At 41.2% G+C, this 20,437-nt stretch overlaps 1 protein-coding gene across 4 annotated transcripts in view; it reads right to left on the reverse strand.

The window, feature by feature from the left end:
- Positions 1-14,050, reverse strand: part of ANKRD28 (ankyrin repeat domain 28) — a gene marked incomplete at its 3' end in the record, with an annotated part of 121,413 nt that extends 107,363 nt beyond the window's left edge. For 2 of the 4 annotated variants that reach the window (XM_084903293.1, XM_084903299.1), the window contains exon 1: positions 13,889-14,050. In XM_084903293.1, coding sequence (XP_084759419.1) covers positions 13,889-13,915 — 27 coding nt within the window. In that variant the 5' untranslated portion in view covers positions 13,916-14,050. The remainder of the gene's footprint in view (positions 1-13,888) is intronic. The other 2 variants (XM_084903297.1, XM_084903294.1) reach the window with 2 other exon arrangements.
- Between the last annotated feature and the right edge of the window lie 6,387 nt (positions 14,051-20,437).

The raw sequence follows: 20,437 nt of genomic DNA on the forward strand, positions 1-20,437 counted from the left end.
AGCTGAGAAACATTTTAAATGAAATAATAATAATATAGCTACCTGATGTGATTAGGAGGGGTCTAGCACATGTTTTTATGCTAAATGAGAAGCTTATAAAATTGCATATACCTTCTGTTTAGAAGCATGTGTTATTCATTCTAACAGTTGCCACTATGTGCAATAAAGTGATAGCATAGCATTATACTAAAGGAACTATAGTTTTAGTAAAGGAGACAAGCACACACTCAATGTGTTTATGGTAAAAGGATATAGTACAACAATAATAAGAAAGCCCAGACTTAAAAAACAGGCAAAAAGGAAATGAAACACATTATATAGCCAGAGAAGCTCAATGAACCCAATCAAGTGTAGTAGGGTGAACTGAGTGTAAAAAAAGTGTGTTTGTGCATGTGTTGTCAGATGTCACTTTAGCCAGGATGATTGAGACGATGTGGGAAATTTCAAAACTCTTTCATCAAGGAGTTGGACAAAAAAAGGCAAAAAACCATCCTATCTAAAAAAGAGAAACATGTAAATTGACCATACCTCCGCTATGCTCACCAGCCAATCAGGAGTGAGTATGCAAATAAACCCTACAAAGGTGGCAGGTTAATTTGCATACACAAGTGCAGGGCAGGAGCGCCTGGAGAAAGTGGAGCAGCTTAGGAAACTTGGCTTTAAAGCCTCCAGATGAAGAGCAGAGAGAAAGAGCTGGAGGTTTGGAAGACTTGACAGACTGGGAAGCCATGGGACAGATACAGAGCAGAAAGCTATAGGACAGAGACAGAGCAGGAAGGGAAAACCCAGAGTGTGCGGAGCACTAGGAATTCTGGGAGTAGTAGTTCTGGTGGCAGCCGTAGGACCAGAAGCGGAAGCCCAAAAGCGTGGGGAGCACCAGGAATGCTGTGAATTATAGCTCTGGTGGCAGACAGATCTCCTATTCACTAGAGCAAAGTAAGACTGGAGCAAATTACTGTTGCAGTGGAGGATGGAGGAAAAGCAAAGGTGAGAGAAATAAATAAAATCAGAGTGTCTAGGAAAAATTAAAAGGAAGATGTCCTAAAACTTCTAGGAAATTTCCACCAATGAAGCAAAGAAAAGAAAAAAAGAAAAAAGAAAAAAAGAAGAAGCATCTATTATTCTGTGAGTAACAAACCAAACCGAACTGGGATCTCAGACAATTCGCTCATATGATTGCAAAGACAGACAGAAACTCCTGGATTGGAGAGGGTTCCCAGATTGGAGAGGGTGCAGGTCAGGCTGAGGAACCCAGACCCCATGCATGAATCTTCGTGCACCAGGCCCCTAGTTTGTAATAAAGAGGACAGGATGCAAAGTTGGCAGGGATACAAAACAACAGAAAGAGATACACTACAGGTGGAAATATAACTTGATATAGCCTATGTAGAGGGCAACTAACTAGTTAGTAAAATCTTTTTCAAAGATTTCCAAAATATATCCATGGGGGGGGGGGGGGTTGAATGAAGGGAAAAGTACATAATAATCAAGTAAGCCATCTTGTGTGTTAATACAGGGAGGAAAATAAGAACAAATTTATACATGCTTATCTTGTCTATTGTAAATTGTACATCACCAGTACCTGATTCTATAGTCTCTTCTGCATCAGAAGGCAGAACTCTGGAACTATCTTTTCCAGAACCCCTTTTCCAAATGATTCAAGGGTAGTACATGCCAACAAAGGACTCATGCAAGATTTGATGAATAAAATGAGAACTATTATTGCCTGATAGCAACTGTGAGTAAAAATACGGGAAGACAACAGGCATGACATAATTATATTCCTAAATTCCTTGTTACCTGTTTGATACTGGGCAAAAATGCAGCCCTTACTCTCTAGAAAATTTTAAATTCAAGACTAAATAGGTAAGTGTCCCCCGCCCCCCCCCCCCGACTCCTCCCAGTTTCAATTCTAACTTCCATCAGTTTAATGAAAAACTGTTAAAATCTTGCAAATGGTAAGTTTAATGATTTTTTATGAATAATGGGGGGGGGGGGGGGGAGAAGAGCTGCACCCCTAAAGGCAACTGTAGGCAATAAATGAGAATAGTATAGAAACAAGGTCATCCTCTACAGAAGTTGCTCACAGGAAAAAAACGTTCATTGACAAGTTGACAATCACAAGGATTGTTTACAACAGAATTTGGCAAGACCAGGGGAAGGGAACCTTTTTCCTTTCATTTTGTACTTATGTGAAAAACTGGTAGCAAAAACCTGGAATAAATAAGTTTTATGCTCTTCAATTTTTCCTGAGAAGCAAACAAAACTACACACACACACACACACACACACACACACAATTTTTAAAAGTTGTGATTACCAAAAAAAATGATCAAATACTTCTCTGTCATATCAAAACGACTGAAAGGTACTGCATATCTATAACCAGGCTTTAAGAATTAAAAAGTTTTTTTAAAAGGTCAGCTGCCAAAAGATGTTTAAGTTTCAATATGCATCCCCCCCAAAAAAAAAGAAAAAAAAAATGCATCCCATCCCACATACACAAACAATAAGCAATCGGTTCATCCTATGACAGTAGTTCTCAAACTATTGTTTCACAAACTTCACAGACAGCTCCATGATTCCCATTCTACAAACTATGTACAACTCTGTAAATATCTTATGCTTGCAATCGAGTAGCTATTACTTTGGGCACTTTTTAAGTGCCCAAAAGAACAAAGAAGTAGGAATTTCAGAGAAAAAGGCAAATTCACGTTCACCTGTCAATTCTAAAACAGCCTTCAGAATCCAGTCTTTCAAAGTCCTTTCCTCAAGGCTCAAACCTGATGACAGAATTCTGCATAAATATTCCAATGGTCACTCCCCACAGCTATGAGGTTCAAATCCCATAGCATAGAACCCAAGATACTCTAAGAATTGGCCCTTACTTACTTTGCCCCAGCTTCATCTCCTGCCATCCTTCTCCCTTCTCAATCCTCACTCCCGTATAAAATCATAAGGAATATAATCCTAATTGAGAGGATGGGAGGGGGCTCACTAATTCTAACATGTATGCTTCAGGAGATAGAGATGAAAAGAAATTCTTTAGAATGAAAAAGTGACATCAGATAATAACTGGAATCTATATAAAAAATAAAGAACACTGGTAAAGGTAATTACAGGCAAAGAAAAAATAACATTATCAAAGACAGTATAAATATATTTTTTACTTTTTTCTCTTGATTTGAAAGGTTAACTAACTGCCTAAAAAATTAAGTTGTTAGGCATATATAACATATAAAGATGTTATATATAACAATAAAAGAAAGAAAAAAAAAGAGAGGAGAGAATAGAGCAACAGGGGGAAGTAAATGACACCAGACGGTAACCAAAATTCTACAAGAAGAAACAAAGTATCAGAAATGGTAAATATGTTGGTTAAAAGACTATAAATATTTTTCTCCTTTCTTCTCCTCTTTAAGAGAAATATATTGCTTACAACACTGTATTGCTGGTTTATTATATAAATGAACATATTATATCTATATATATATATATATATAAAAGCCTAAATGACTCAATGATGGGTTGACTGGTTGCTATGACAAACACTGACCACCAGGGGACAGATGCTCAATGCAGGAGCTGCCCCTAGGTAGCCAGTGCGCTCCCACAGCTAACTTCCCATGGCCGGCCAACCTCCCCCAGTCCAGGCCAGCTGTCTGCCCCGCTTGCTCCCCCCAACCCCAACGGCCCCAATTGCTGGCCAGACCAAGGGACCCCACCATGCATGAATTTGTGCACTGAGCCTCTAGTATGACAATAAGCACAAAGGAGAGAGGAAGAAATGGAGCTATACTGGAGCATTATAGTAGTAATTTGAAGTAAACTGTGATAAATTCTAATGTAATCCTAAGAACAACACTAAGAAAAATACCATTAAAAAAAATAAATTTGTAAAAAGAAAACACAAAAGGTGACAGGAACAACAACAAAAAAACATGAGGTATAATAGAAAATAAATAACAAATGGGAGATGTAAATTCAACCTTTTAAAACATAACATTTAATAGGAAAGGATTAAACACTTTATAAAATAAGATTCAGTGTGATGATGTAGTTTGCTTTTACATCCCTTAAAAGCCAGGTTGGAGAAGTCGGGTGCCAGTGCCTGAGGCTGGCTGCAGCCTGGAAGATGAAGAAGCCACCTTCCCTGTGATCCCAGGCTGCAGACAGCAGCAGAAGCCTTTCATCTGGGGGAGACGGAGAAACTGGGCCCCAGAGAGAGAGAGAGAGACTAAGAAGCCGCCTGCCCTCTGATCCCAGGCCACAGCCAGCTGGAGAAGTTGCCTGCACTGCATCCCAGGGAAGACGGATAGGCCACACCCACCTGTGGTCCAGGGCCAGCACCTGTGGCTGGCTACAGCTTGGTAGACAGAGAAGCAGAGGTAGTTAGGGGCAATCTAGCCAGCAGGGGAGCACTTAGGGGGAGTGGGTCTAAGCTGGCAGTCAGACATCCTCTGGCAACCTGGGAGATTCTGACTGAGGGCCTAAGCCAGCAGTTTCTATCTTCTATCTCTCACTCCTCCTTTCTCTCTGAAATCAATATATTTATTGATAAAGAAATATATATATATATTTTTTAAAAGACAAGTAGCCCAATTTAAAAATGGACAAAGATTCTGAGAAAAAGATAATCGATATCGTTAGCCACCAGGGAAAAATGCAAATCAAAACCACAAGAAGATATAATTTCATACACACTAGGATGACTATAATAAAATGTCTTAAAAACAAACAGATGACAATAGGTGTTACTGAGAACATGAAGAAATTAGAACCCTCATACATTGCTGACGGGAATGCAAAATGGTGCAGCCGCAATGGAAAAGGAATGGGCAGTTCTTTAAAAAGCTAAATACAGAATTACTATATGACCCAAGCAATCCATTTTTAAGTATACTAGTATATCCAATAGAAATAGAAACTTATTTCAACACAAAAACTTTGACACAAATGTTCAGAGAAGCATTATTCACACTAGTCCCAAAGTGGAAATAACCCAAATGTCCATCAAATGTCAAGTGGTTAAATAAAATGTGGTATATGATAAAATGGAAATATTATATGAACAATAAAAATATTGATATATGCTACAATGTAATGAACCTACAAAACATGCTAAGTGGAACAAGCAAATAAAGAGAGACAGAAGGTAAATTAGTAGTTGTCTAGGGCAGTGGTTGGCAAACTGCGGCTCGTGAGCCACATGCAGCTCTTTGGCCCCTTGAGTGTGGCTCTTCCACAAAATACCACGGCCTGAGGGAGTCTATTTTGAAGAAGTAGTGCTAGAAGAAGTTTAAAAAATTTGGCTCTCAAAAGAAATTTCAATCGTTGTACTGTTGATATTTGGCTCTGGTGACTAATGAGTTTGCTGACCACTAGGCTAGGGCAAGGGAGGAAGTGACGGTTTAGGGATAAGAGGTTTCTTTTTGGAGTGATAACATGTTCCAAATTTATTGTGGTGATACTTATACAGCTCTGTGAATATACTTGAAATCACTAAACTATACAATTTAAATTGGTATGTAAATTATATCTCAGAAAAACTTTAAAAAGAAAAACTATCAAACTTTTTAATACAGATACTGATGCAAGAGAAAAGACTGCTTCTCCAGACTAACTTATACTTCTATCATAAGACATATTTTTATGGGGGCTTTTGGGTACCTTGGATAACTACTTCCCGATTTACCTTTTTAAATATTTTAATTATTCTTTGCTGCATATTATCTGTGGCTTTATATCCTTTTTAAAAAATACAATTTTTCTGATTTCAGAGAAGGAGGGAGAGAAAGAAACATTCATGATTGGAGAAAATCATTGATCTGCTGCCTCCTGCACGCCCCCTATTAGGAATCAATCCTGCAAACTGTGCATGTGGCCTGACCAGGAATCCAATGTGACCTCCTAGTTCATAGGTCAACACTCAACCATGAGTGACACAGGCCATGTACTTCATATCCTAAGAGTAGAAAATAAGTTTAAGTTTATAATAAATGCATTTAATTGGTAAACCATAACTAATTAAGCTTTTGAACTTAAATTTACTAGGCAAAAGTAGACTTTTCACTGAAGTTGTAGAGGCAGCAATTCTATCCAGCTTCGCTTTGTATGCCAATTAGTATACACACAGGGAAGCTAGTAACTTAAAAAAAAAAAAAATCAGTATTCTATAAAGCAGGTGGATAAATCACCTAATAGTATAAGAACTGGCGTTGGGGAGCAGGAGTGGAAATTAATCTAAAGTACTTAGGAACTTTAATCATTGTATACACTGTATACAATGCATAATACATTAAGACATTATTGTATACAATGTATACAACATTTAACACATTAAATCATTATTGGTTTAATTAACTGGAGATTTCATTAATTTTGTTTTAAATTAGAAGCATTGCTGTGTGACTGATTTGATGTAAACTGTCCATGAGATGCATTATACAGAACCAAAAGATTAAATCCTAAACTATTTTCTTCAGGCACAGAACATTTCCCAGAAGCATCTCACTCCAGCCCAGGTAGAGTGAATTCACTGAATATAAATTTCACAATAGACTAGAAAAATAAAAATGAAATAATATAAAATGCAGGGAAACCTAATGTGACCCCAATCTTAACTACTTGAACTATCTGCTCTTTTTATTACTACCACTAGTGGCCCGGTGCACGAATTGAAAGGATATTAATTAGAATATTTTAGTATCACTATTTGCCCTTTTTCTATAATAAACATGTCAACCAAATTCACGATTGACAATGATAGATCAAAACACGCATGTGATTGGCACCAGCAAGTGCTTTATATATATTGCACATGTGCAAGTCAACTTAATCTTTTATATATAGAATAAACTTGCTTAATTAGACCTGCTTTATGATTTAGCTAAACTTTTTCCAGACCAGTGAAGCAACCCAACTTCTCTTTCAGGCAATTGTAAGCAACACAGCAGTAAATATCAACACAAAGATTATAACTGCAGATCACGCATAGAGAACAAAGGGTAAAATATTTAACTGTTTGACTATATTCTGCACAATGAGAAAACCTGAAGTCATTTCAAGGTCCATTTTTTACTTCTTTTCAGTTGGGTCAAGTTTCTAAGCTTTCTAATCTCTGCTAATGAAAAGAAAATAGGTTTCCACTGTGTCTCCTACCTACCTACTAAAGGATTTCTGTGAGGATCAAATGAGATGAGGCATGGGAAAATGCTTCACAGACATTTGGTTACAGCATAAAATGTTTCCACCTGGCTATAAAGTGAGTCCTGTTCCTGGGATGAAGAAACTCCAAGTACACTGGTTGCTAGGGAGAGGAGAGGAAGCTGGGCGTTGCTACGTGACATCATTACCCAGACGGACACTTAGCATATTAGCTATTAGTGCCATACAGAGAGAGAGAGAGAGAGAGAGAGAGAGAGAGAGAGAGAGAGAGGGAGAGAGACTGACTGACTAGTGGCTCAGTGCACGAAATTCATGCACATTAAAAGGGGATTAATTAGAGGAAATAATTTAATATTGCTATTTGCCCTTTCTAATAATAGAAGTGTCAAACATGAAAGAAAATTTGTAAAATGTATATGAAAACCTTCCTCCTGCCGAGACCGGTTTGGCTCAATGGATAGAGCAGGGGTCTTCAAACTACGGCCCACGGGCCACATGCAGCCCCCAGGGGAGTCTGATCCTGCCCGCCAGGTTTTTTGGGCAGTGAGCGCAGCCAAGGTGTTACAGTAGGAATTAGTAGTTCATATAGTCCGGCCCTCCAGCTCTCTGAGGGACGATGATCTGGCCCCCACTTTAAAAAGTTTGAAGACCCCTGGGATAGAGCGTCGGCTTGGGGACTGAAGGGTCCCGGGTTCGATTCCGGTCAAGGGCATGTACCTTGGTTATGGGCATATCCCCAGTAGGGGGTGTGCAGGAGGCAGCTGATCGATGACTCTCTCTCATCAATGTTTCCAACTCTCTATCTCTCTCCCTTCCTCTCTGTACAAAATCAATAAAATATATAAAAAAATAAAATAAAAAAATAAAATTATAAACAATTCATCCTATACAGTATATATATAAAAAAAGAAAACCTTCCTCCTTTCAGAGTCGAGCCCACTACGGGACCCAGAGTCAAGTCCCTGCCCACCCACATGCGCCTCAAAATTGCATGAGCCCCAGATCTGGCCGGCCCCCTCCACTGGGCTAGATTTAGACCCAACCAGTCCCACTCTTATCAAGCCCCACCGGGCAAGGGGAAGGGGGGTAGCCTCAGGTCCCCTGGCCCAGGGCAGGGGGTGCGCGTTGAGTTCCCCCAGCAAGCCCCACTGTGTGGAGAGCATGGCCTGAGGTCCCCTGTCAAGCCCAGCCAGACAGGGGGGCGCAGCCTCAGGTCCCCTGGCCCAGTGCTGGGGTGGGGGTGTGGCATGAGGTCCCCCATGGAGTCCCACTGTTCAGAGGGTGCGGTCTGAGGTCCCTCGGCCTGTTGCCAAAGTTGGGGGAGGGGGGGAAGGCATGGCCTGAGGTCCCCTAGCCCAGCACCAGGACAGGAGTGCACCTTGAGGTCCCCTATCAAGCCCCGCCAGGCAGGGGGCATGGCCTCAGGCCCCCTGGCCTAGCGCCGGGATGGGGGGGCTGAGGTCCCCCAGCCTGACACTAGGGTGGGGGGCATGGCCTGAAGTCCCCTGTCAAACCCCACGGGAAAGGGGGGGGGGGGGGGCAGGGGAGGTTGTAGCCTCAGGTCCCTGCTGATTCTTGTTAAGGATCCTTATGGGAACTTGGCCTCAGCTGTGGGTGCAGCCATCTTTGTGATGGAGTGATGGTCAATTTGCATATTCCCTCTTTATTATATAGGATAACCAATGTTTAATTGAATTTCATGTTTAATTTATCCTAGTGGAACTATGCAACAAAAAAACTGTCAATTGTCACATGAACATAAGACACTCTTTACTATACACACAAGTGAGTCATTAATATAGCTATGAGGATCCTTTAAAGATGTGTTAATTACCATTAAAATGTTTGCTTAGTACTTGCTGTACTCAGTTGGTACTAAAATGTCTATTACAACAGTAGTTACCTAATTGATCTGGGTGTCCCCATTTGTCTTTTATAATCTACTAGAGGCCCGATGCACAAAATTCATGCAAGAGTGGGCCTTCCTTCCCCTGGCTGCCGGCATTGGCTTCCCTCTGGCACCCAGGACCTGGGGTTCCCTTGAGCCACCGGCAGGCACCTAAGGATCCGAGCTTCCCTCACAGCCTCTGCTTTGTCTGGAAGATTGTCCATTCTAGTTAGCATATTACACCTTTATTATTATAGATTCTTCTAAAACCTATAGTGGTTAACTTTTGGATGTCATGGGCATCCTGGACAATCTAATAAAAGTTATAAACTCTCTTGAAAAAAAAATACAGATATGCATATTCCTCCTAATTTCTTTCAAAGATCGTAGGTTAAGTTATGACTTCCCATCACCTACAAATCAAGTCCAAACGTCTTAGCCTTGCATTCAAAGTACTTCATAATGTAATCATTGTTAATTTAATTTATCTATCTCCTATCCTTTCCAAATACACATACCAATCTGGTCATCTCCTCACTATCCTACCATAGATATACCATCCTCTCTTTCTGGCTCCCTCTTGTTGCTTTCTGAACAACTGCTTGCTTTCAACAAATCTTTCCTGTAAACCTAAAATACCTCCCTTACCATGAAGGAACTATGCAACAAAAAACTGTCAATTGTCACATGAACATAAAACACTCTTAACAATACACACAAGTGAGTCATTAATATAGCTCTCTGCCTACAATCAGATCATCTGATCCATTGTGAATTCTGAAACAGGTTACCTGTATCTCAAGGAGCTTTCCACATTCTACATTTCATCTTACAAGATCTCAAAAAAAAAAAATATATATATATATATATATATGGAAATATATATATATATATATATATATATATATATATATGGAAATATATGACACAGTTTTGAACTATGTTTACATTTTCAAATAATATGTTCCAAATCTTTTCTTTAAACCCTCTTCATGTGAAGTGTCTCAGTTACTGGACATTTACATGTATCTTTTCTCCTTTTCTAACCAATAAGATTCTTAAGGGCAGAGATGGTTAACTACTGCAGCCTGTATCCCGCACAGTCTCCAACACAAACCAAGGGGACACTCAGTGTAGAATAGTTCTTGAATACCTGGGCATCAGTGTTTTTCAGGCATTTCATAGTCTGTGTCCCCAATGATAAGACTTTTCAAAGATCATCTATTTTTTCTTTTTTTTTACCAAAAATCAAGTAATGTTCTATCTTTAGTAAATACTTGATCAAGTAAGAACTTACTAACTATCCAAAACAGTAGTTAAATTATTCTCATCCATCCAATATCTACTAATTGATATATGCCAACCCTGTTAAAAAAAAACAAACCCTTCAACATAACAAGAATCCTTACCTACTGACCATTAACACTACACAAGACAATGCAAGTATAAAAGCTTATCCTTTAGCACTACTGCAAATAAAGTTTAACTCCAATTATAAAATGCAGAAAATAGAAACAAACATCACAGATTTTATATATATATATGCACACTATAGGTGGCAATAACACAGCATAAAAGGTAAAAACTTTTTTTTAGAAACATGATATAAAAGTTTATGACCAACTGATTCATGCTACAACATGGTGAACCTTAAAATAATATGTTAAGTGAGATAAATCATTGACCAAATACTAAACCCTCAAGTCAGTTGCCATTTAGTTTCCCAGTTATATGTTATCCCTGCTCTGAACAAAGACCACCTACCTTTCCTATTAGGGTATAATATGAATCACTACTGATAAAAACGAAATTGGTCAAAAGGTACAAATTCCATCTATAAGATTTGGAAGTCTAATGTACAGCATAGTGACATGCTGTAATATGTCATACAGTATATAATATTGCATACTATAATATATATTTAAATGTTATCTCCACACACAAAGAAACTGGTAATTGTGTGAGGGAACAGAGGTGTTAACTAGCCTTATTGTGTTAATCGTTTCACAATATATAGAAATATCAAATGGTCATGTTGTACACCTTAAACTTACATGCCAATATCTCAATAAGGCTGGAAAATAAAATTTAAAAAATTTTATGCAAAGACAAAAATCTTGAAAGTGACACCTGTTAAATAAAATCCTATAAGTTTTACAAATTCATGCTATTTAAACACTTTGAAAAAACACCTAGGGGAAAGTTTATGTTTCTACTACAAACAGAAAACAATTTCCATTTCATTTACAATTAAAAATTATTTTCACTTACTAACCGAAAATAGTACAGTAACTTCTTATCCCCATATTAGGTGTTGGCACAAAGTGAGGGACACTGTTTTATTCAGATTATTGATTGAATACATAAACAAACTGCTTTAATCTGATTTTATGTTCAAGTCATCTAGAAAAACCCATGCTATGTGCATAAAGGAAAACAACTCCTACTAACTATAGCTTCTGCGTATTAGACCATATTTGTAAAGCTAGAAGAAAACAAAACACAAGGTAAATATGGAAATAACATAAAAAAGTAGATTCTACTACTTCCTATCTAAAAAAGTAGATTCTACTACTTCCTATCTCAAGTATAATGAGGATCAAGCTAAATGCTGTGTCAAGTACTTTCCAGTTTTATTTCTGTGTACTTCTCCAGATCACCTCTCCTCCAAAGAAAATAATTCATCTAGCTAAACTGCTATTCCTATAGATGGAAAATGTTAAAACAGTACTGTATTCCAATTTATTTTCACCATATATCTAAAGCTAGTAGAATATCAACATATGAGTTCTGAAAGCTATTCCCCTTAGACAAAAAACAAACTCACTTCTCAAAGTCTTTCAAAAGAGAGACCAGATGAGCCAATTACTTAATAGTCAGAGGTAAACCTCAATGTTCAACCCCCTTTGAGCCATGCCACGTCATTAACTTGTCCAAGTGTCCTCAAGTTTACAGGTGACATTTCACACCTCACCACAACTGAGTATTAATAGGCACTACATAAAACTGCAGTATTATCACAATTGCTTCATAATTGCAATACCTAAATACATAAATGCAAAGGTACAACTGGGTTTTATGTCTGCCTGAAAACACAATTCTGTTTTGGTTTCAACCTGATGGTGAATAAAATGGGATGCTCTCCTACAAGTTCACCGAATTTCTAATGTATGCAAAGATCCAAACTTTTTCAAAAGTGTAAGACTAGAAACAAAATTATTACCTCAACTATAACTTATGGAAGCAAAAGGTGTTATTATGATTGATAAAGATTAGCGGAGAACATCATCTTGAGTTTCACACCATCAAGAGTATAAGGTGAGTTAACTATACAGGAATTAGCAGAAATTGGTTTATGCTTTAACTGTGGTTTATCTTTTATTCTTTAACAGTGCTATCCCATAGGACTTTCTGATGATATAAATCAGAAATCCCTTATCTGTGCTGTCCAACACACAATCAATTGTCACATGTGGCTACTGAGTACTTGAAATGTGGCTAGAACTGAGGAACTCAATTTTTAAATTTTATTTTAATTCATTTAAATTTAAGTTGCCACATGTGGCTAGTGGCTATCATACTGGACAATGTGATTGTATGATTTGAAATACAATGTATAAACTTCACTAAACAGTAGAGTTTTTTAAAGTACCATGTCCTGATGATGTTAAAGTAAAACCTTCCACATAAGTTCAGTCATCAGCCTAAGCATAAAATAAAATTCACTATGACTGCCTACATATAAAATAAGATTCACGATACTACTTAGATTCAGAATTTTAAAGGTACACTATTCACACACAGGCAATATTAAAAAAAAAAACACACATATGAAGTTTTTCCTCCCCCCATTGTTTTTACAACAAGGGTAAAAACTTTCTGAATAGTTCCCCAATGCATGCAATTTACTTTCCCTTCATATCTGTCCAATAGCTTCTGTTCAGAAAAACAAGTGGCAAAAATGTGCAGCACTCCTAAGCCTATAGCGGCGACTCATTACATTTCACGTTAATTTCTCTTTTCCTTCTTAAATTTCACGTTAATTTCTCTTTTCCTTAAAGGAGAGGTGTTTGCAAAGTGCCGCATGGCCTGAAATCCTGGTTACCCATCTTTCCATGTTTTCAGGTGCACAGATCATCCTGATACACTTACAATTTCGTTGCTAGTCACAAAGTAATTTTTCCCCCCCTTTTTTTCAGTTCTAGGGAGTCACTGCTCTTTTCGGCACTTCGGACATTCTTTTGACCAGCTCTTCCCAAATCAAAAAAAAGTCACCAAGATGGTGCACAAAAATGTCAAAAGGAAAAGCCTGGGAGGGAACGTGCACACTGAATAAGCAAAATCAACCGCCTCTGACTCGGAGACAAGTGAGCCCCGAACGATCCGGCGAGGCGATCGGGCGAGCAAGGTCGTGACCCGAGGTCACGGCCGCCAGCACCGCGCCCGCCCGGCGGCGGCGGCGGCGGGAAGCCACCTGTTAGGCCGGGCCTCACCTGGCAGGAAGGCAGGCCGGCAGGCAGGCGCACACCCGGCGGCGCAGGACGCTGACGCCCCGGCGGCGGCGGCGGCGAGCGCGGGACCCGCCCCTCCGGCGGCGGTGGCGAGCCCCCCGGCGGCACGTGGGCTTCACCCGGCCCGGGCTCCGCTGACAGGAGGATCGCCCGCGGCCCGCGGCCCCCGGCCCAGCCGCCGATCGCCCGGCCGTCGAGCCTCCCTCGCAGCCACCCCGCCGAGAGGGCGCCCCGGCGGCCCGCACCGCTGGCCCGCCCGCCCCCTCCCTCTTCCTTCCTCCCCGATCTGCGCGATCCCGCCCCGCCGCCGCCCCTCACCTACCTGGTCACGGAGTTTAAGGAACGCCATGGCGATCGCCGCCGCCGCCGCCGCCGCCCCAGTAGCCTCGGCTGCGCTGCCCCGCGGGGCCGGCGGGTCGGCGGCCGGCTGCGCTCCGGGGTCCGCGGGAGGGGGCGGCACCGCCTCCCGAGAGCCAGCCGCCTGCCCGCCGCTACCGAGAGGTGAGGATCCCGGCCGGTCCCGCCTCCTCCTCGGAGGACTCCCCGCCCTCTTCCTTCCTTTCTTTTCTCTTTTCTCCCGGAGCTGCCCGCACACGCCACCGCCGCCACCGCCACCTCCTCACGCCCCCTTCCCGAAACACCCTGGCAGCCCCCGCGCCGCTCCAGCCCCGCGGCAGCGGCGGCATCCAAACTCCACTCCACAATATTACCACCACCGCCCGCCGCGATTGGCCGCCGCGCGGGGGAGAGGCCAGAGTAAGCCGAGTGCTGATTGGCCACGCTGCCGCCGCGCTCGCCGGGGCCCGCCCCCGCCTCCCGGAGAGGGAGCGAGGGAGGGGGAGGGGGCGGGGAGGAGGAAACTGCGAGGAGTGGGCGCGGATCGCGGGCGCGCGCGGGGCGGGGAGGGGGCGGGAGCGGAGCCGGAGGAGGGGCGACCAGGTGCTCCCGGGCGCGCGCCCTGAGCGCGGGGGGCGGAGCCCGAGGCTGGAGGTATGGGGGTGGGGGTTACAAAAGATGCTTGATAACCCCCCTTCCCCCCCATCCCGCTTGCACGTGGAGGTAGAGTGCACACGCTCCCCAAAAGCCGGGAAGGTCGAAGGTACCGGGGGAGAGGCCGGAAGGGGCGTGCGTGATGGGCACCTGGAGGCTGAGCCTTCCTGGAAGCGGAATCGGGGATAGGGGCAAAGCGGACCCGCGAGTGGCAGGGAGAGCGGGAATGCGCCCTGGGCTTGGAGAGAATGGAGGAGCCGAGGGAGTGGGGTGAGAGGTGGTCCCCGGGAGGGCAGGGCGGCGGGCAGGACCACAAGGAGCGGGGGAGGGGGAGCCTGCACTAAGCCGGATCTTGCACGGCGTAGAAGGAATGCCTTCACCGGCACACACGCTCCTCGGGTTTGGGGAGAGGGGACGCCGGGCAGCCACCTTGTGGGAGGTGGTGGATGTTGGAACGCGGGCCGGAAAGCAGCGTCTTTTGCAGCCAAACAGGTTGTAGACGCCCGAGCCTTTCTCTCTACCCGTCCTCCCAATCCGAAGCAAGGCTGCGATTCTCTCCAAAGTCCGCTCCCCTTGCCTGCCAGGCTTGATTCTTTTTTCTTTCTTTCTTTTCGCATCTGAAAGGTTTTGCCTCCCACTCGAGATAAATCAAAAAGATGTGCTGGATTTCCAATCAATAGCACCGCTTTATGTACAAGAGGAGTGACTCCCTCACCTGCTACACACACGCACACACACACACTCCACGCCACCCCATGGCTCTGAAAGGGCTTTTCTTCAGCGGCCACACAATGTTACGGTTCCAGGCTTGTGTGGGAGAAGACTGTTGTGCGCCTGTGTCTGTCCGCCTGGGCAGCTCCAGCCCCTGGCTAATAAAAAAGGTACCTACCGACGGTTAAGACACAAATGTGTGACGTCAGGCTCGGTATTTAAAAGCCCCTTGTTCCCTACGTTAGTTGTGTCTCTTGAGACCAGACTATTCAGAGGATCGATTTGAGTCTAATAGCAGTCATGAGAACGAGGGACCCATGCCAGGACTCTGTATATTGCAATGCTGTATTTATAACAAAAAGTTTATCTTTTAACACATGAACAATGAAAAATGTCAGGGTGCAAAATGAATCTATAGAAACAATTTCTTATCTAAAATTGCATTCCTCATCATAAATTATGTGTTCTACTTAAAATGGAGGGATTCTCATAACTGGGAGGTAGCAATCAGGATGAAGTTAAAAAAAGAAGTAATACTATCAATAATAATAAATATATTTAGAAATAAATAAATAAATAAATATAATTGGAAAAGTGCAAGGATTCTTATAAATTTGTTTTTGAAATTATTTGTCTATGAGTAACTCATTTCATTTGGAATTTGCTTTGATTCCAGCCTCCCCCCCCCCTCCAAAGTCTATGCAAAATTGGGAATTCTTGAGAAGTAAGGAAATCAAGTCCACAGATTACTTTCAAATTAGTGAAATGCTGTATGAATGCTAAAGTTAACTTATGAAGTTGGAATATTACCTTTGCATGCATTTAAATAAATTATTCTTTTAAAAAAAGTCAATATTCTTGCATCACATTATTTTGAGTAGATCTCTCTCTTCATCAATTGCAGCAGATAAGATAGGTATGTATACTAATTGTTAATCAGCCTCTGCTTATCAGTTCACTGAGAGTAAGAGTTAATGTTGCAAAAGCATTTGAGATCTCCAAAACAAGGGTGTTAATGATAATATTACTAGAGTACTTTGTGATTGTAAGTTACCTTTGTGAAAATTTCCCAGTAGAGTTCTCTTAGTCAAAGAGTGTAAGAATTTACCTATTTTACAAATGAGCTTATTAAGCACTGTGGATGTTTGGGCAAGAATTAATACATTCCTCTCTCCCGGGTCCCACTCCCAATTATCTCTCCTCTAGATTAAAAGTTCTAGAATTTTGAAGCACAACAAAAACTTGATTAGGAACATGGAGAAGATTAACTTTTGGGAAAACACAAGTGCATTTGAGAGTATGAATTTAAATTGTGGAGTATGCATTTTACTAGATTTTATTTTTTTATTTTTTTATTTTTTTTAAATATATTTTATTGATTTTGTACAGAGAGGAAGGGAGAGAGATAGAAAGCCAGAAACATCGATGAGAGAGAGTCATCGATTAGCTGCCTCTTGCACACCCCCCACTGGGGATATGCCCGCAACCAAGGCACATGCCCTTAACCGGAATCGAACCCGGGTCCCTTCAGTCCCCAAGCCGACGCTCTATCCATTGAGCCAAACCGGTCTCAGCCATTTTACTAGATTTTATGATTGAGCTAGAGAGCTGAAATTTTCTAATGAACAATAATTATTGAAAATGATTTAGTCTGGCCGGCATGGCTCAGTGGTTGAGTGTCAACCAGGAGGTCAAGGTTCTATTCAAGGTCAGGGCACATGCCTGGGTTGCTGGCTCCATCCCTGGTGTGGGGCGTGCAGGAGGCAACCAGTCAATGATTCTTATCATTGATGTTTCTGTCTCTCTCTACTTCTCTGAAATCAATAAAAGTATATTTTTAAAAAATGACTTCTAATGCACCATCTCTGACAACCTTGCCAATTGTATTCTCTGAGCTCTCCTGATTGAGGATGCCTAATACCTAGCCAGGTTCTCACCCTTCTACACTCAACACCATTTGCATCATAAATTCACCATTTATAGAAACTAAGCTTAACGTTACCTAGACTACTCATCTCACCAAATCAAATAAGATAATACTATGAAAGGTTGTGGGAACTTTGCAGGACCATTCAAATTTAGTATTGCAACAACTACATTTCCATAGCTGGGAAAAGGGTAAAAAACCATCTACACTAATAAAAGAGAAAAATGCTAATTGACTGTACTTTTGCTATACCCACAGCCAATCAGAGTGAGTATGCAAATTAGCCCAACAAATATGGTGGTTAATTTGCATATGTGAAGGGAGGGAGGAGTGAAGACTGAAGCATAGAAAGAAGAGGGAGGGAAAATGGAAAGCAAAAACCGCTGCCAAAGGGAAAGCGCGGGGCCTTGAAATCCAGAAGAGTAGCTTAGATGGTAAGAAATAGATGACTTTTGAGTAAAAAAAATCACGACCTTATAAAAATTATTTTTATGAAGAGCCTGAAATACATGGAAATGCATATACTAAACTTCAAAACAGCAAGTATAAGTTCAGAAACCTAGAGGGTAGAATTAGAAGACCTGATAAACATCTAAAAGAGTTTCTGGAGGAGAGAAAATAGAGTAAAAAGAACATCCATAGAGATGATGTGTGAGAATTTTTCAGACTTGGAAAAGAACGCGAGTTATATGATCAAATGAAGATGCTAAGGCTCAAACAGAATAAATTGTTTTAATTGAATCCTGTACATCGTGGTGACATTACAAAATACCAAACACAATAAGAAAATTTTAAATTACTACTGAGAAAAGCAAATTACCCTAAGACATGACAGTCATCTTGTCAGCAGATTTATCAGCAACAGTAGGTTACAGAAGACAATGGAAAACACACCCAAAATATTAATAGTCCATAACTGAGAAACTAAAATTCTATATCTAGTTAAACCATCTTTCAAGAGAAAGAACAAAATAAACACATTTGCAAACTTTAGAACTCACAGATGCTCAGTAAAAGAAATACTAAAGAACATACTCCAAAAAGAAAAAAAAAGCTGAGCCCTAAAGGAGTAAGTGAGATTGGAGAAGGATAAGTAAATATAATACATAAGTAAATATCTTGGTTAATGTAAGTTAGTAGTATTTTTTAAAATATATTTTTATTGACTTCAGAGAGGAAAAGAAGAGAAAGATAAAAACATCAATGATAAGAGAAATACTGATCAGCTGCCTCGTATACACCCTCCAGTGAGGATTGAGCCCACAAACTGGGCATGTGCCCTGATTATGAATTAAAACACTACCTCCTGGTTCATAGGTTGATACTCAACCACTGAGCCATGCCAGCCAGGCAAATCAGTAGTATTTTTTAATGTGCCAGTATTCTGTAATTTTAAAACCAAGTGAAATTAAAATATTAGCCATAAAAAATACAGTAGATGATGGCAGAAAGGAGTTCTGAGTTAGTGAATAGACTCCTTTTATTAAGTGAGATATTCCTTAACTTTAGATTTTTGACAAGTTATTTTATTGGTTAAGGTTTGTTATTGCAAAGAACAGAATCGAAGCAAGAATTTCTTAAATTGATATTCAACAACTCCCAGAGTTATTGGAGAGTTGGAAAAAAACCAGCTTGGATTGAACTTCTAGAAACAAGTGCCCTAAGCCATGCAACAGAACATAAATGACTGCTGCTCCCATCAAGCATCAAATGCCAGGAGCTCAGCTTTTCTTCATCCACTGCTATTGTCAACACCAATTCCAATTCTGTCAGAAACTTGACCGTGCAATCACTGCCACCTCCACAAACTGGATCTACCTGCACCAGGAAAATGGAAGCTGACTGCATAGTTTGTATTCTCTCATTTCCACAGTGCTTCTTAATTACCAGAGCCTATGTCCTGGGCCTGCATCCCAGCTGCAATGAAGGCAGGAAATTAGAGTTCTGAATTCAATTTTATACTGGGGAGGTGGAATCTATAATCAGGGAATTATCCCAACTTTAGAAGGCTCTTTAAAAGATTATTATATTAAAAAGATGAAATATTACCATTTGTGACAACGTGGATGAATCTTGAGAGTATTTTTTTAAATATATTGTATTGATTTTTTACAGAGAAGAAGGAAGAGGGATAGAGAGTTAGAAACATCGATGAGAGAGAATCATAGATCAGCTGCCTCTTGCACACCCCCTACTGGGGGATGTGCCTGCAACCAAGGTATGTGCCCTTTACCGGACTCGAACCTGGGACCTTTCAGTCCACAGGCCGATGCTCTATCCACTAGACAAACCGATTTTGGCAAGAGAGTACTATGTTAAGTGAAATAAGTTAGGCAGAAGAAGGACCAAAAACATTGGATTTTACTCATGTGGAATATAAAACAAAAAATAACATGAACAAAACAAAAACAAACTTATAGACACAGACAACAGAATGGTAATTACCAGAAGGGGTGGGGAGAGGGTCAAATATATGGTAAGGGAAAGAAACCAGACTTTGGGTTGTGAGCACAAAATAGAGTACACAGATGTCAAATTACAATGTGCACCTGGAAATTATATAATGTTATTAACCAATATCACCCAATAAATTTAATAATTAAAAAAGATCTTGAGTATGACATAGTTCATTACTGATATCCACGTTAAACTTTGAAGGATAGTCACCAAAATAAGAGAAATAGAGTATGTAGCTTCCACAACTAAAAGTGGTGGTGGTAAGAGATGACCAGGCCAGTGCAGGGGGGCAGTTAGGGGCAAACAGGCCTGCACACAGAGGCAATGAGGGGTGATAAGGCTAGCAGGGGGGTGGGGGGGGCAGTTAGGGGCTACTAGGCAGGCAGGCAGGTGAGCGATTAGGAGCCAGTGATCCAGGATTGTGAGAGGGATGTCCAACTGCTGGTATCGGGCCTATACTGGCAGTCTGACATCCCCTGCAGGGTCCTGGATTAGAGAGGGTGCAGGCTGGGCTGAGGGGACCCTCTTGTGCATGAATTTCATGCACCAGGCCTCTAGTACTAGGATAATGCCTCATCCTCAGAAACCATGTCAGCCAACGTCAAACTATCTTAACTTTGCTGTTTGCTTCTTTAAGGAATGAGCCTACACCAATTATAAGGCCATTGGCTGCAAGTACCTCAGGCCTCCAGCTTTTTTTTTTTTTTTGCTGGGCATTTCTCTTGGCTTTGCCTTCTACTTGTGTATGGGCTCTATTTTAGGCTGGCAGCAAATCGTGACAGCTGT

Source organism: Pipistrellus hanaki (genome assembly GCF_964339955.1).
Source record: "Pipistrellus hanaki genome assembly, chromosome: 13".
Classification (NCBI taxonomy): Eukaryota; Metazoa; Chordata; class Mammalia; order Chiroptera; family Vespertilionidae; genus Pipistrellus; species Pipistrellus hanaki.